Source organism: Pan paniscus, chromosome 9 (assembly GCF_029289425.2).
Source record: "Pan paniscus chromosome 9, NHGRI_mPanPan1-v2.0_pri, whole genome shotgun sequence".
In the NCBI taxonomy this organism is placed as follows: Eukaryota; Metazoa; Chordata; class Mammalia; order Primates; family Hominidae; genus Pan; species Pan paniscus.
Window position 1 is genome coordinate 31,850,671 of NC_073258.2, and position 12,901 is coordinate 31,863,571.

Genomic DNA, 12,901 nt, shown 5'->3' on the forward strand with positions numbered 1-12,901 from the left:
TTTGATTGACCAGTGGAGAAACAGCAAAGGGAACTCTGGAGTTAAAGCTCAGGTTCTGAGCCCATTTTTTTTTGATGGGGGAGGAGGGTTATTTTTGTTTTTTCCTAGCAGAAAGGCAGGAGGGTCTGACTGGATCACCAGAATCCTCAAAGACAGGGCTAAAGGAAGAGAGTTTGTCTTCTACTTTTCTCTGGTATAAAGTTAGGTAGGTCATTCTCAGGATTTTATCTGAAAGACAGTGTTAAAGAAAAACACCCAAAGTATCTTCTAGGCAAGAGAACCAGGAGAGGGTTGAGGAGTTGGGAGGAGCTCAATGTTAGAATGGGGAAATCTGAACAATTACTCTGGTGGGCTAACTTTCTCAGCTTTTTCTTTCTTCTCTTCTGTTTGTATAGAGTAAGACCATTTAAAGGGACCAAAAATGGATGAACATACTTGGCACTATGAACTAAAAGATCTTTGGCTAAAGAAGAGATGAAGACTCATTCAACTCCTACAAGTGAATTAAGGAGCTCTGAGAAGGCAAAGCCAGCCCAGGAGGGTGGGCACACTAAGAACAATGTGCCTTGTCTTGATACACAGTTGTGGTATAGGTAACAAAATCTGAGTATCCAACCTAAGATGTTACCCCTCACCTCACCAGAATACCTCTAATCCCTTCCCTGGAAACACAGAATAAATTCCTATAGAAAGTTATAAAGCAGAAAAACAAGGTATCTTTTGTGAAGCAAAGAATGATTATGGAGGAAAAACACCATTAACTGTCACAGAAATAATTGTGTCATTCAGCAGAATGGTAGCTCTAAGGAAGACAGCAGCAATACTCAAGGTACAGTCATTCTTCTGGAACAAGTCCCACCAATCTGAAGCTGGAGTCAATGGTGGTGACAGTGGTGACATTGCAGAAAAGTAAGAAAGTTGAGGGAGGGATTCAGGAGAAACATGGCTGTTGGAATTAGACACTCAAGATCTAAACTAAATGGGATTAGTAATGATAAAAGGATAAATTGTTGATTTCTCCCATCACCACTTTGCCTGGAAATATTGAAAAGCAGGAACCCAGTGGTATGGTTGACTTCTCTAGAGCTACTGACAATAAAATGGGCTGCAACAACCACCACAAAAAAAAAAAAAAAAAAAAAAAAAAAAAAATCCCAGTGGGATTCTTGTTAATAGGGACATTTAGGAAAGGGTGGGATGCTCACTCACCCAGGTTATTGCAGAAAACATCCTGCTTTGACTGAGAAATTGTGGAGGATGCCTAAGGTCACTTCTGACATCTATGGAACTGTAAAGTCTGTTTCCCGTGGGGTATAGTTTTGTCATATTGTGACTAGGTATTTGTGTATGTATTGTGTATGTATATTTGTCTTCCTATTAGCCAATGCTCTGTCAACCCACGGTTGTTTTGAGAATCAAAGAGATAACATGCAGGAGGATGAAATGGGAACAGATTAACACAAGATGCTCACACTGCCTAGTAATCATAGCTTTCTCCCTATTTCTGTCCCTGTCATCAGGCACAGCTATTCTATTAAATAGCTGCTCTCAATACACAATGGAAGTGCTTATTTTAATGTCTGTCTGAACCTGGATATTGATTGGGAGCAAGGTTGGAGATTAGTTGATGAAGCTACATTTTGTTTTTTTCACTAGAAACCGCAACAGGCAGAGACAAAGTTTGTGAATCCCAGTGCATCTCTTGACAGGCAAGCCTCTAAGCTCTCTCTGAAGCCTTCCCCACTTCAGCTCTTGAGATAACACGATTCCTTTCCCCACCCCAGCCAGGTGTCCCATCCACTACCAACCTGGAACAGAAGGAAGCTGGATGTTATAACTTCCCTTCAGGCTGGGGCTGACCACAGAGTGGTTCTCCCTCTTCTCAGTTCTAGAGCTCGAGTCTCCTCTGCAGCTTCCATTGGAATAACTTAAGTTTTCCTTTCAGGCCTTCCATAGTGAGGCCCTGCTCATTTGGATGCAGTGCAGCCCACCTCCTGCCAGCATGATCTTTCTTCCATTCTTGATCAATAAGTCACAAGCCTATTTGGCCTTTTCCCAGCAATGAGAGATGCATGGCTTCAGGTCAAAAGGAAAGAAGGCCAAAATAGACTCTGCCTCTGCCTAGCATTTAACTCCCATATACCCTTCACCTCCTCCACCATGCCCAGGTGTTTTCTTACTCCAAGGCTAGAATTTACATCAAATTTACTACAGGAGAGAAAAAAGAAGAAAGGATGGGAAGGAGGAATTAAAAGACAGAAGCATGAGGGAGGAGGAAGAGAATGGGAACAAAAAGGGAAGCAATGTGTTGAATTGCTTGAATAAATACAGAAAGGGAGACAAAAGAATTATCTTTCTATTCTGGAAACAGGGTCATATACTCTTATTCTTCCCACTGGCTTGAAGCAGAAGCCACAGCCTAAGCCCTGTCTTAATCCCCTCCACAAGCCCTCCAGCTGCCTCTGCTTGGACCCAGCATCCCCAGTGAAGCCCTAACTGTAGGTTCACCCTTAGATTCACAGGTTCCCAAACATGGAGACAGTAGTAGACTGACTGCTTGCTTGATTGACAAAGAGCTGGCCGGGAGCGGTGGTTCATGCCTGTAATCCCAGCACTTTGGGAGGCCAAGGCAGGTGGATCACGAGGTCAAGAGATCAAGACAATCCTGGGCAACATGGTGAAACCCCGTCTCTACTAAAAATACAAAAATTAGCTGGGCTTGGTGGCACGTGCCTGTAGTCCCAGCTATTCAGGAGGCTGAGGCAGGAGAATCACTTGAACCCAGGAGGCGGAGGTAATAGTGAGCCGAGATCACACCACAGCACTCCAGCCTGGTAACAGAGTGAGACTCCGTCTCAAAACAGAAAGAGCTATTAGCTGTTGTCTATTGTCTGCTCCCTATGATCTAGGCTCTATTCCAAGTGTTGTTGCCTCTAGTTGTCCTCATCTCATGTAAAGCTTACTATTAGCTTCATTTTCTGATGAAGAAACTGAGGTTAAATAACTTGCCTCAGGTCATACATCAAGAAAGATGTCATGATTCAGTCCAGAATGGTCTGCAGCTGGGACTCATGCTCCTCACCACCTTGTCTCCTGCCTCCCCATCCACCCAACACTGCCTCCCATGAAGGAAAAGAGAGGCAGGTCAAATGCTTATCCCAGACTCCTAATTCTCCTAAGCTACTGCATCCTCCAATGAGAAAAAGTGTGCCTTTCTCAAAATCAGTGGGGATTTGGGAGATGCAGCTACCTCATGGAGGTACTTTGGGGCAAAGTAGAGCAGGAGCTTGGATAAATCATAGTACTGGAAAAAAAATGTATCCAGGCTGTTTATTTTACAAATGAAAACCCTAAGGCTCTCAAACCTGAATGAAATCATGAGATAACTTTGCTGAGTGTAGCTAAAACCAGAGCTGTTGAATTAAAGAACCTTAGAAATAGAAGACATCTGATATTCTATCAAGTCCAAGCTACTTCTTTGTATCTGCCTCTATTTTAAAGATGTGTGCACTAAGAAACTTCAGTAACTGGTCTATCTTTGAATTATAGTATCTACTTTTCTGCAAAATGTGGAAGGAGTTAGTGGCAGATGTGCTGGCCAATTTTAGAGAGGTATTAGGGTCTACTACAGAATAGATGGTGACCAGAATAATGATCAGGCCAAGTGAGGAGGGCTGCATATATGTTGTCTATATATAGTAATCAATCAAGAAAGAGATGTTAAATGCATGAATGAATGAAATTTTGAAAGTAGAAGGAGAAACAACTGAAGACTTTTTATGACGTTCCAAATATGCCATCTTAAAGTCTTCCCTGATGACCAGAAACTTCTATAAGACAAGTTCTGGAAGCTTCCGTGTTAAGGAACTCTTTTGGTAAATAGAGTGAAAAGAACACTTTTGATGTTGGGACAAAAGTATGAGTGGGCTCTAAGGTTTTTATTTGATTTGCAGTTTAATCAGCCTTCACTGGTATGGCAAATCGAAATCGGAGACAGACTTTAATTATCCTAGTGACCTTTAGACAAGGCCCCAGAGTCTGGTGCCGTAGGTTGCCATCTGAACGGAGCCTCATCAGAGATACCTTCAGGGTTTATGAATTGCTCTGCCTGTTTTATATTTATCCCAAATCACCTGGTACTGTTAGCTATCATTTTATTTAAGTCTCCACAAATGAATACTTTTAAGAAATGCTACCTCACAGTATAATATAATGGTCAGATATAATCTTGGGCTCTAGGGAAAGACAGCTCTTATTAAAATTATGTCTCTATCACTTAATAACTATAAATAATATCACATTATTTAATCTCTCTGACCTCTGTTCAGAGTTCATCTATAAAATAGATAGGGGTAATAATGTTCACTAACTCAACAGGTTCTTAGAGCAGAGAATGAAATATGCAAGTTTTTTGCAGAGATCTCATGTCTAACCTTCAAGAAGTTGCCCATGCCATCCAGAACTGACCCAAGCAACTCCTCTCCTGACCACTAGTGGACAATAATATAATGACTCCATCTCCATTCCTCATTTTACTTTTACAAAATAAACTTCTCTGGTTGACCATTAAGTTATTTAATCCCCAGGCACTATCAAGTTGAAGTCTGAATTAAGACTGTTACCCAGCTTTAAAAGACAATTGCAGGCTAGAGTGAAGACAAATTACTTGAGAAAAGTGGTTTGATTCAGTTTATGCATATACTGACTGTCCCTGTGGTCAACGAACAGGGTCTCATTTAAAATTCAATTTGGAGAATTATGGTGCTTCTGAATGAGAGGAGAAACATAAATGAAATGGGCCACAAAGTGGCATTAAATATTTCATACGGGTTAGACACAGCTTGGCAAATAAGAGAAGAGTCTCTCTGAGAGGTCTCTGCGGGAATAATCTTGGAGGAAGAGTGAAAGCAGGAAAAGAAGAAAGACAGTTTCTCTACATATTCTGACCAGTACTAGGGAGCCCTCTCTGGCAGCTTCCAGAAAGGAGAGGAAGAAGGTATGACTGGAGGGAGGGAGAAGTCAGAGAAGCTCTGTGTTCCCTTTTTCTTAGCTAGACAGGAACCAAAATGATGCAGTTATTCTCAGAGATGCTGCATTAGACCGCTCACCAAAAGTTGCCTTTGGTCACAGAGAATTCTCCTTTCTCTGTATTCATAAGAATTTAATATCTAACTTCAGCCCCTTGTATTTGAAGCTGCTCCTATTTGAAGCTGGCATTTGATCCATCTCAGGAGGGTCAATTAAGAAAGACTACTGATGTTATTTTTTCCCTTTCATGGTACAAAAGGCAACTCACCTGCACCGTGGAGTAATAATTAAAGAACCAACTCACTTCTTGCAGAAGCTATGAAGGAAGAAAATATGTTCAGAAAATAGAATTCAGACAGGAAAAAGGGAGCAACTTTTAAGCATCCACTCTGCACCTGGTTTTCTATATATCATTTCACATAGCACTCATCACAGCCCCCTGACATGAACTTATTATATTCATTGTAAAGACTGGAGAACTGAGTTTCAAACAGGTTAAATAGCTTGGGTCACATAGCTGCTAAGTGGTAAAGTCAGGTTAGGAATTCTAACCTGGCAAACAGTCCTAATTCAAACTCCAATGCCATAGGGTAGTACCTGGGGATAAAATACTTTAATAACAGCCAACTAACACCCTAGAGGAAGAGCTTGTTTTGCCAAAATGCAACTTGGAAAAGAAAGTAAAATTATTAGATCATTATTCATGTATGGTCCTTGTTCTTGACAAATCATTCTCTTTGCTAAGCAGAAACAACTGTCAGATTGACCGAGAATTTCTTCTTCTTCACAAGGTTTTTAGGTTGGTGCTAAATGATTATGGCTAGTGGAAAAGTTCTCCTTTCTTCATATACACAGATACACACAGAAAATATATACATACACACAAAAGATTTTAGGAAGGGTAATCAAAAGAAATTTTATATACTCATCTTCATCACCATCATCTTCATTATCATTATCACAGAATAAAGCTTAACTAAATAGGTAAGGAATTTCCTTAACTACCAATTTTAACAAGTTCTTCCTTTTCCCTCAGTGGTTTTATAGCATTTGAAATAGAACTCTTAGTCCATTCTGAAAACCACAAAAAAAATCCACTCTTTCAAATGCTTGTCTTTATAGTAGAACCAGACAATAAACTATAAGTTCACTAATGCATATTTTTAGAGAAGACTGTTGAGGCCTTTAATGAATGCATTTATTTATTATCTCCCTCTATTCCTTTCTCCCTTCCTTCTTTCTCCATTCCCTTCCTCCTTCCTTGTTTCTTTCCCTTCCTCCTTTCTCCAGCAAATGTTTACTGAGTGCCTATGATATGATTAGCACTGAACAAAGCCCTGGGATACAACTTTCATCCAGGCCTAATGTAACCATTGAATGGAGCTGTGTGATTAGTGGAGGAGACAGAAATTAATCAAGTGACCACACAAACCATTGAGCAATGGCAATTGCTACAGATGTACTAAAGAAGAGGTGCACAGGGCTCTTTGAGAGACTGGCTGGTCAGGGAGGGCAAGGAAAGCTTCGTTGAAGAAGGGATGCTTGAGTTAAGATAAAAAGCCAACTTTTCACAGAGGGTAGAGAACACGTTTCAGGCAGATGGAGCAGCATGTGCAATGGTCCCGTGGCAAGGGGAATGTGGCATATTGGAAGGAATGAACAGATGCCAGTGTAGATGAAGGACAAATGCTGAGGGTAAGTCTGTAGCAAGATGAGGTTGTAGAGATGAGTAAGAGCATAAAGGGACATGTATATCATTGTAAGGAGTTTTTCATGAAACCCTCACAAGGGCTATAAGTAAGAGATGACTTGATCAGGTTTGTGTTTTTAAATTTTATTGCCTAAATGTGAAGAATTGATTACGCAGGGCATGTGTTTGGTAGGGGACACAAACAAGTTCACCAGCCCACCTTGAACTCTGAAGTTTTGTTCTCACTAGATTTCTATCACCCCATTTACCTGCATGCATCCTGTGGCTACGTTTTTTTTTCATCTCTTGGTCCCCACACTAGACATTGTCCCGTTTTCTTTAGTCCTCTAAACACCGTCAATGTAAGGCAGCATGTAGCATGTTTTCTATTGATGCTTAGTGATTACAGAAAAGAGTTTCAGCAGAGTGCAGAAGAGGTAAAAATATATATACTGAACCTTGGATTTTACTCTCTATAAGCTCTCTGCATAATTTCTTCCAGGATTATCTGCCCGAATTTCTTGCCTTCAGCTCCAACTCACTGCTGTCTTCCTACACCTTTTTTCCTACTGTAATCTTGTTCCTCCATCTTCTCCAAATCTCAGGATTCCCCAGATCCCTGTCTACCTCTTACCAGGCTCAAAGGTGCTGCTTCCATCTATGTTTCTGCCATATATATCAAGGCAGTGGGGAACAGGACAAGAGATAGGAGACTTTGGTTTTCATATCAAACAAGCCCAGAGAAGGGTTTGTCATAAGCAAAGGAGAAAATATCTTTCTAAAAAGAATTCTTTTTCCACGTACCCCAGCAGTTTAAAGTACAGTTGGCTTTTAAAATAGCAATTATTTTCTTTTCTTTATATGTGTCAGAGTCCTTTGCTTCTGTTTTACTTACCTGAATCTATCCAATTATGCCCAATCAATACCAGAATGCAAGATGTATGAGGGATGTTTTATAAAAAATGACTGTGGCAGACCAAAGCCAGAAGAGAAGAAATCAGATGGTCATTTCCAAATTGGGAGAGAGGAGATAGCAAACATGTCCTTAGAAGCAAGTAGACAAAATAGATCTGTGCATGAATTTGGGAATGGAAAAAAACAAACTAGCTGTAGGAAACAACAGTTCCCAAAAGACACTGAGAAGTGATAGCATAAACAATAATAGATACAGAAAGGAAGACATAAAGTAGGGAATGAGAAAATATGAAGGCTCTCAAGATGAACAGAACAATTTGCCAACACGTATGTCATTTCTCTCATAAATTAACTTCCTTGATGGGCTTAATTGTTTGAACAAATGAGATGGAGCTATTTTCAGAATGATTATTTATTCTAATCACCAATTCCCTTACACTAAAAGGAATGGCAGAGAAACCAGGCTTTTCCAAGCTTCATCATTTTAGTTAAATATTTACACATTCCAACTGACACTAAAAGTAGTTGCTGCTTCTTGGGTCTCTGAAAGATATGGGCTTAGGGTAATAGAGAGTTTAGGTATCTGCAGGTGGGTGTCTCAGAGAAGAAAGCCATGTCTCTGTGCATTGCCTGCTGGCAAAGAGCTGGGTCCTTCTCCTCAAACTTGTTTTACCAAGCCCAGAGTCCAGTCAAACCTGTTCTCAGGACCCCCTGATCAGTTTATCTTTGAATTGTATTGAAATTTTACTTTACTTCTTTTCTAAAATTCTTAATTTAGTACACCTTACTGTAATAGAATGAGAAGGATAAAGAAAATATGTATTTTATATCTATTTATTCTTTCTTTAAGTCCATCTGAGCATAAATCAATTAATTTATTTAGGATTAAGAACTAGGCTTCAGCAAGAGACTCCTGACTGTATCACTGCCAAGCTGAATGACTTTATTTAACCTACTTACTCTCTCCAAACCTCAGCTATTTTTTCCTGTAAAATGGGGACAGTACTAGTTTCTATCTCATAAGGCTGTTATGATAATTAAATAAGGTAAAACTTTAAAACACTTCAAATTGTGGCTGGCACATAATAAACCTCAAAGGTATCAGTTATTGTTATAGTATTACTTCTTATTATTAAGAGTTGTAGATGAAGTGATGTACTTTAAGCATAGTAATTCTTCCAGATATGTTTGTCTTCTTGTGAGTTCCTTCAAAAGTAGACTTAGACAAGGATTTGAGTGCAAGAAATTTGTGCAGGAAGTGCAGAGATAACCTTCAAGGACACCAGAAAGTGATATGAGGAGGGAAGGCAGTAAATACAAGCTGAGTTAAATCAGCAACCATGCTGGGTGGCTGAAGCTATTCTGTAGGGAATTTCCAGGAAATGATGGTGTATCACTTAAAGATGAAGGGAGTTAACATATTTATGTGCTCACTGGCTTCAGTAATTGGTTGAGGGCACTAATTACCCAGCATTTCTAGCCTACTGTCCATGGCAGAGTCATTTTCTAGAAAAAGCCCTTAGGCAAAGAGAAACATGTACTAGAAGTTGGATAATGTCCAAAGCACAAAACAGACATCTGAAATTAATGATAACTCATGGCATCAAAGACAGCAGCTTTCAGGATACAGCTCTGGACTAAGGCAGGCGACTTCCTTAAGTAACCCTAAAATTTAAGTGGTCTTCGAAATGATCATACCACCAGGTGGTTTCCAGCCAAGCTGTCACTTTGCAGAGTTGATCCAAAAGAGAATGATGTCAATTTTTTCAAAAGCATTAAGAGAAGCAATATGGAATATAAGTGTCATTATAATACAGAAGAAATTTAAAAAATGGGGGGTACAGAATTTCTGCATTTAAATCTTGACAGTCACATAACTAATTTATGATTTCTTTTTAAGATGGAGTTCCGCTGTTGTTGCTCAGGCTGGAGTGCAATGGCGCAGTCTTGGCTCACTGCAACCTGCACCTCCTGGGTACAAGTGATTCCCCTGCCTCAGATTCCCAAGTAGCTGAGATTACAGGTGCCCACCACCCCTGGCTATTTTTTTTATTATTTTATTTTTAGTAGAGATGGGATTTCATCATGTTGGTCAAGCTGGTCTTGAACTCCTGACCTCAGGTGATCTACCTGCCTCGGCCTCCCAAAGTGCTGGGATTACACGTGTGAGCCACCGTGCCTGGACTAATTTATCACTTTTTAACCAAATTATATAATCTCTTTGAGCCTCTCTTCTTACTTTATTAGACTGGAAATAATATTTACCATTCATGGTTTTTATATTAAAGTCATTTGAACACATCAAAATGCTTTACAGTAAGGTATTCTTACAATTGTCAGGTCTAGATAACTGAAGTTGACCCCCTTAAAAAACTAACAACTTTTGTGGGCCATTTTTGATGGAAATATTTCTATCAGGTGAAAATACAAATCTCCAATAAACTGTATTTGATAAATATTGTTGAATTACTTCTCAGAGCTGTAACACTGCAACAGCAATGCTCTCCAGGCTAATGTGATGAGTCATACTATTTGCTTTTATTCTTTCTTTTCCCTCATGGACCCTTCTTATTGCCATTAGTTTCTATGGAAACTGAGTAACTAAGCTCATTAAAACAGTAACCCAAGTTAACACCTAATACTAACCAAATAAGCGCCAGCTAGCTTGAGGATGTGCACCAACTTAAAAAAAGTTGTGATTGCTATTTGTCTTGCTGCTCAGAGGAATTTTTCACTTAATTTCAGATTTTTTGCTGTATTTAAATAGTTGAGATTGCCAACAATCTGATCATTTTATAAAAAGTAGTGTTCTCCTATACACTGACTGTGGTATTAAGGAAGATGGGGCAGAATGGGAGTGCTTAGACATTCCTCTAGAGGTACCTTATTCATTCATTCATTCACTCAATATTTCATTCATTTATTCTTTCAAAAAATAATGCCCACCCCCAATGTAAACTGTAAATATAATAAATACAATAAGGAATAAAACATTTACCTCATCATACAGTTAGCATAGAAATGGAAATAAACTTGTACAACTGATTAGAATTTTATCATACTCTACATGAATCATTGTGTTTTATCAAAATTTGTAAGTGTTATAAGACTATTACAGGTAAAGTCCTTTGGAGTTTAGCATTCAAAGAGAGGAGAAAAATTATTTTAGTTTAGGAGACCAAGAATGATTCAAGAAAAGAGTTGAAATAGTAACTGAGTCTTTGAGCTTGGGTAGAATTTGGATTCAGAGAAGGTAGAGAGAAAGGTCGTCACAGGCTTAAAATGAACAAAGACATAGGAGCCTTTCCTAAGCGAATATAGAACACAGAATAATAAGTGATCTGTTTGATTTGATACAGATGCAAAGGAAGTTGTGGGAAATAATTTTTCTAAAGTAAAAGTGGCCTGAAAGTAGAAGGCTCTGAAAGCCTGACTAGTAGGTTTGGACAATGGGAGACACTGAATGACTGTGAACAGGTATTGGATAAGGTCATGGCTATGTTTGGAGTGTTCTTGTATTAGGTAGAGCAGGGAACAGGCTGGAGTAGCACAGACCAGTAAATAAGTGTTAGGAACAAGAGAAAAAAGAAATGAAAAAAGAGTTATGGCCCACTGAGGAGAAGAAACCTAAATGGTGTCTCCTAAGAAAAAGACAGAGGAAGAAAGAGGAACAGTCTTGGGACCTTGACAAAAGCAGAGGGCCAATCTGTATCGCTCAGCTCCAAAAATCATTTCTTTCTCTTAGAAATGAGGTCATCCATCATGAACTCATTCTGCTTTCCACTTGTCTGTCATCAAAACATTTATCTCAAAGTAATTGCTCCTTAGTCATCTCTCTCCCTAAAGAACAAGTGCATGAATCATAATTTCTATTTTACAGCAAGAAATAAGGAGGCATGAGAAGTTCTGAAACTCACTTATCATTCAAAGTTCAGGTACGGGCTAAGATAATAAACCAGGATATTAATGAAGAAAAACAGGCCTAAGCAGAAGACAGAAAGTAGCTTATTCAAGTTCTAATAATGTATATGATAAATAATAGGCACCCAATAAATATATTATAAATTAGTGAATGAATTAATGAGGGAGTGAATAAATTAATCAAAGAAGGCCACAAATCCTTGAATCACTTAACAAGTTATTGAAACGAGTTCTGGATGTGACAGCAAGGTTGCCTCAATCTTTTATGTTCGTATTTTTCAGCAATTTTATATGCATAACAATCCTCAATCTGTTCAAGTTGAGTCAAACTTTATTCAAGTAAGTCAAAATTACCCATGTGTTATGATGAGATTTAACACACATTTGAACAACAGCAATGAGCCAACCAATGTACTAGGCTCCACGGATATAAAAACATATAGAGGGATCTTGACTTCAAGAAGCTTATAATCTGGAGAGAAACGTTATTAAATAATAATTATAAACTGCGATAGGAGTTAAAGTAGACTTTTTAAAGTTTGCAACATGAGCTCTGTAAAGTATAAAAATTGAATTCTATTTTGCTCATTCTTTAATTTCTAACTTTTTTAAATATCAGAAGATTGGCAATAATAATGTTTGACTATTTCACAGGGTTATTGTAAGGGATTTTCTGAGTTAAAAATTTTACATACCTTAATATGAGATGGGATTATTATTATTATTTACACACGTATGACATTATTGCCTCAACACTGCAAATAAGCTAGTAGCAAAGCTTTTCAGATCTAGAAACTGATGAAAGCAGTATCCATTGACCAAAATCTCAAAAAGATCTCTCCAATTACAGAGTTTGAATGACTAGCTAAGGAGAAAATTCTGTCACCAGAATTTAAACTCACTCCTAAACTTTTCAGGCAGACAATTTTCACAGAGAAATGATAGATAACCAGTCCGTTTAAATACGTCAGGCCACATAAGAAATTAAAAAATTCAACCACTTAAAACCAAGTTATTTAAAATGGTATATAATACTGCAATAATCAGTAGCTCCTTTTTGCCTTGACTCAGATCACAACACTTGAATTCTAATTATATTCAAGGCAAAGAGATGTATTTTTCATACCAACCTTGAATTGCATGCCTACTGTGGCCTGACATGGAAAAATTGTTAGGGTTTATATACAAAAGCTCATCACAAAGAAATGAAATGCTTTTTAAATAAGTTTGCTTCTGGACAGAAAATGAAATTCATATCTTACCTGTGATGAAGGCTGAGCGCAGCTTGAGTCTGGGACACCTGCAAGAGACAAGAGCAGGAGGTGGATTTGGTTCATGGAATGTTTT

At 38.5% G+C, this 12,901-nt stretch overlaps 1 protein-coding gene across 4 annotated transcripts in view; it reads right to left on the minus strand.

Moving 5' to 3' along the window:
- LOC134731193 (chromatin assembly factor 1 subunit A-like) overlaps positions 1-12,901 on the minus strand; it is a 583,486-nt gene that overhangs the window by 296,359 nt on the left and 274,226 nt on the right. For all 4 annotated transcript variants that reach the window (XR_010113341.1, XR_010113342.1, XR_010113343.1 and 1 more), the window contains one exon: positions 12,817-12,854. Coding sequence is in view for 1 of the 4 variants with exons in the window: in XM_063608144.1 (XP_063464214.1) it covers positions 12,817-12,854 (38 nt within the window). In the remaining 3 variants the exon portion in view is untranslated. The remainder of the gene's footprint in view (positions 1-12,816; positions 12,855-12,901) is intronic.